General features: G+C 47.2%; 1 protein-coding gene across 1 annotated transcript; it reads right to left on the reverse strand.

Annotated features, from left to right (window-relative positions):
• Positions 1-272: 272 nt before the first annotated feature.
• On the reverse strand, positions 273-3,370 carry LOC123101968 (cytochrome P450 71C3). Its single transcript, XM_044523213.1, has 3 exons — positions 2,747-3,370; positions 1,991-2,413; positions 273-1,193 (listed from the first exon to the last, which is right to left on the reverse strand). The coding sequence occupies exons 1-3, from the start codon at positions 3,260-3,262 to the stop codon at positions 561-563; spliced, it is 1,572 nt and encodes a 523-aa protein (XP_044379148.1). The 5' UTR covers positions 3,263-3,370; the 3' UTR covers positions 273-560.
• Positions 3,371-3,829: the final 459 nt, after the last annotated feature.

A 3,829-nucleotide genomic window follows, 5' to 3' on the forward strand; every position in this document is an offset into this window, starting at 1 on the left:
CCCACACACACACACACGGGTAAATGGGCGTTTCGAGCAAAAAAATCGGAATTTTTTGAATTTAAACAACCAACGTATAGTTAAGTAGCGTGGAAACTGATAAAAGACACCTGTGAGTCAATGGTCTAGCTGTTCTTGGGCCACAGCCTATTCGCGCAGCGTCATGTGTTTGAATCCCGTTGCTGCCATCTCACAACAACAATAGTCATGGGCACGAATAGTTCTGAACTTCTGATGCCAGGAAGATCCCACACGGCTATGCTTTTACAACAAATCTCACAACAACAATGCATTCACTTATATGAAAAGGAACTACAAAAAGACAAGTCCATATGGCCTTACCTCAAAAGCACATAATATAAGTCCATCACAACTCAAATGGATTATTTTCCATGACTACTACAACATAACTGCACTATAACCAGTGCATTGAACTTCTCGTCCACCTTCTCGATCGACAACAACAATACATGGACAACATGCTTATTTTAGGCCCCACCTTAATTATTGCGCGCAAATCTAAATAGGCTTACACTTGGAATCAGGGGCACTACTAGTTATTAGACAATCTTTGGAACAAGGTAGAGTTTCTCATTTCGGCGAAGCATCAGCCCGAACGTCTCGGCCATACTAACCTTTCCACCAGTACCCTCTCTCTCATTGGGAACCTCCCAATCAAAATGGTACATGAGATTTACTAGCATGATCTCCATTGTTGCAAGTGCGAAATTTGCCCCGGGGCAAATCCTGCGTCCGGATCCAAATGGCAGATACTTAAAATCTTGACCCAGGTTGCTAGATTTCTCCTGACCATCTTGTAGGAACCTCTCCGGCATGAAATCCTCTGGTCTCTCCCAAGCTTTTGGGTCTCTCCCGATGGCCCAACCGTTCACAAGGATACGTGTTTTGGCGGGTATGTCGTATCCGTCGATGTTGCAGTCAGCGGTGGAGTAGTGTGGGAGGAGTAAAGGCCCTGGTGGGTGCAAGCGCAGGGCCTCTTTCATGGTTGCCTTTAGGTAGGGCAGGCTGCTGAGGTCCTCCTCCGTAATCATGTCCAACCTTTTGCCCTTGGATGATGCAAACGTCCTTACCTCGGTTTGAAGTTTCTTCATAACATGTCTGTTGTTGATAAGCTCAGCCATGGCGTATTCCAGCACCAAATACGATGTTTCTATGGCTGCCTCAAATATGTTCTGTAAAGATCAAACAAAAGGTCAACTTTTAGTATACAATCATGTGTGCATATGTAGTACTCCCTCTGTTCCGAATTACTTGTCTTAGATTTGTCTAGATACGGAGGTATCTAGCATTAAAATGAGTCTAGATACATCCGTATCTAGACAAATCCAAGACAAGTAATTCGGAACGGAGGGAGTAATAAGTAGTATGGGCTATATATGCAAAAACATGGACACTGTATATGGATTTGTATGGCCCATGCATGCCGCTGAAGGGCCTGTGCGAGCTGTGCGCTCGCACAGGACCCCAAATAGGGTCCATATACTATATGTATTAGTCTGAAAAAAAAAATCAGTTTTGGGCCAACGTTTACTCTGTCCCTGATGCACTCCCTTTTGCGCTTGGTCCTGGTGCCTTAAAACTTAAGAATAAACAAAAATAAGGAGAAGATGATCAATCTCAAAGGGGTCAGTTTATTGGTTTAGTATTTTGCATTCGTACTTGAGAATTTTCTAAACAATGTACGAAATAAAATAAAGTTAAATTATATAAATATTAATTATGCTTGAGTTATACTATTTTTTTCCAAATATTAGGGCCTATTTTCCTTTTCGCACCAGGGCCCCGAAATCCTGGAGATGGCATGGGCTATATATAACTTTTAAATCAACCTTTGAGTTTACAATGGAAAAACTGTATATAACTTTTGCAATGGAAAAACTATATATAACTTTTAAATCAACCATGAATTTGCAAATGGAAAAGCTGAAAGTGTAATAAATAAGTTAAAAAGAAACAAGCACGTACGCACCATCAAGAGGGACTTGACGTTATCGTCGGTGAGACCGTACTCTTGCTGTAGAGAGAGGAAAACATGGATGAAGTCGGCAGAATTATCTTGCTTCAAGTTTATGTGTTCCTTGATGACCTCTTCCAGCAAGGCGTCCCACTTGTTGAGGTGTCGCTGAACCTTCCAGCAGACCAGCCTGAAGAGCACCTCCGTCAATGGCCACCTAGGGATGAAGTTCTCAAGGTTGAATCCCACGAGAAGGTCAACGTTGGTCTCGGTCATCTCTCTGAAGAGCGTGTTGCGGCCTTTCTTCCGGTGGGTTGCTCCCAGCACCGAGCGGCTTACGACATCGTTGGTGTAGGCGGCCAGGAACTCGCTCATGTCCACCGCCGTGGATGGAGCGTTGGTGGCCGCCTCGTGAATCTTGTTGACGACGAGGCACACCTACACATCGAGCCAAGCAGATGAGTAGTGGTTTTCACTCTAAGTTCAGGAAAAAAAAAGAGCAACAACCGAAATCACCAAAGTTGAAATCACTGAAATTCAATAAACTTTGGTGATTTCGGTTTGTGTTTCGGCCAAAGGGCCGAAACATTCACTCAAATTCAAAAAAATACTTGATTTAAAAAAACTGAAAAACACTTGAGTTCTCTGAAATGGCTGAAATATTTTGACCGAAAGGTAAATGTTTAGTGTCTACTGAATTTACTGAAATTCAGTGGATGTCACCGAATCTCAGTGAAAGTGAAAGTGAAAGATGATTGTCTAGGTAGGTACCTCTTCTTGACGGCCATGGCGGAAGGAGTGCACCTTCTTGGCGCTGAGGAGATGGGTGTTGACGAGCTTCCTGGTGTGCTGCCAATACTCGCCCAAGGGTGAGAAAGCGACGTCGGTGGTGTTGTAGCGCAGGATGTGCGAGGCCATGGACCACGGGCGGGACGCGAGGATGTGGTCGTGCGTGCGCATGACAGCCTCGGCGGCGCTGGGCGAGGAGACGATGACGGTGGGCACGGCGCCGGCGCGGAGGAAGAGGAGGCCGTTGTGGCCGTACTTGTCGACCAGGTGCTGGAGGGAGATGTGGGTCTGGACGCCGATGTGGTGGAGGTGACCGATGATGGGAAGGCTGCCCGGAGGCGAAGGCGGGAGCCGCAGCTTTCTTGTGGACGCTGAGGTTCTTACTGATGCTAGCAGTAACAGCAGTAAGGGAACAACGACAAGGAGCAGTGCCGCCGGCGAGGACATGCCATGGCCGACGGCGAGCTGCAGGTAGTGCTGGGCTGCTTCAAGAGCCATCTATGGCGTCCACAACTGACCAGGAAGCTAGCGAGGCCTGCAATGGCTCCAATGGGTTGGGTTCCTACTCATGCATCTCTCTCTATATAAATAAACATGCCCGGCCTCGAGCTCTTCATCAATTATGTCTACGTAATCATCAGAATGTCACTGCTGGTGCAGTTTTTGCGACAGGCCGGCTGGGCGAGGTATTCACTCCAGCCACACAACTTGTCTAGAAAAAAAAACCGTAGTACTTATTTGCACTTCCATTGCTTTTCCGTGTATAAACTGCGAAGCCTCTGTTCTGTCCCAGTCCCAGTACTCCCTGCGAAGTGACTGTGTAGCTCTGCTGTCAAAAAAAAACGACTGTAGCTCAGCTTGTTAGAGCATCTCCAGCCGCGCCCCCAATAGGTCCTCCCACACGAATTTTTAGCATCGGCGGACGAAAATCGGCCTAGTCGCGTTCCCAGGAGCTAGTTTTTCGCCGGGTTGGGCCGAAATAACAGCCGGCGCACCCAAGCCGGCGCTGGGGGCGCCCGTGGCGCCGGCACAAGCAAAAAGGTGCTTGGGGCCGCTCCGTCAGCG

The sequence above is a fragment of the Triticum aestivum genome, chromosome 5A (genome assembly GCF_018294505.1).
Source record: "Triticum aestivum cultivar Chinese Spring chromosome 5A, IWGSC CS RefSeq v2.1, whole genome shotgun sequence".
Classification (NCBI taxonomy): domain Eukaryota; kingdom Viridiplantae; phylum Streptophyta; class Magnoliopsida; order Poales; family Poaceae; genus Triticum; species Triticum aestivum.

Excerpts from the sequence above, each read along its gene's own strand:
- LOC123101968 (XM_044523213.1), bottom strand. The coding sequence starts at position 3,262 with ATGGCTCTTGAAGCAGCCCAGCACTACCTGCAGCTCGCCGTCGGCCAT. Across the intron at positions 2,414-2,746 it reads GCCATGGCCGTCAAGAAGAG|GTGTGCCTCGTCGTCAACAA; the intron begins GTACCTACCTAG and ends CTCGATGTGTAG. Across the intron at positions 1,194-1,990 it reads ACGTCAAGTCCCTCTTGATG|AACATATTTGAGGCAGCCAT; the intron begins GTGCGTACGTGC and ends TGATCTTTACAG.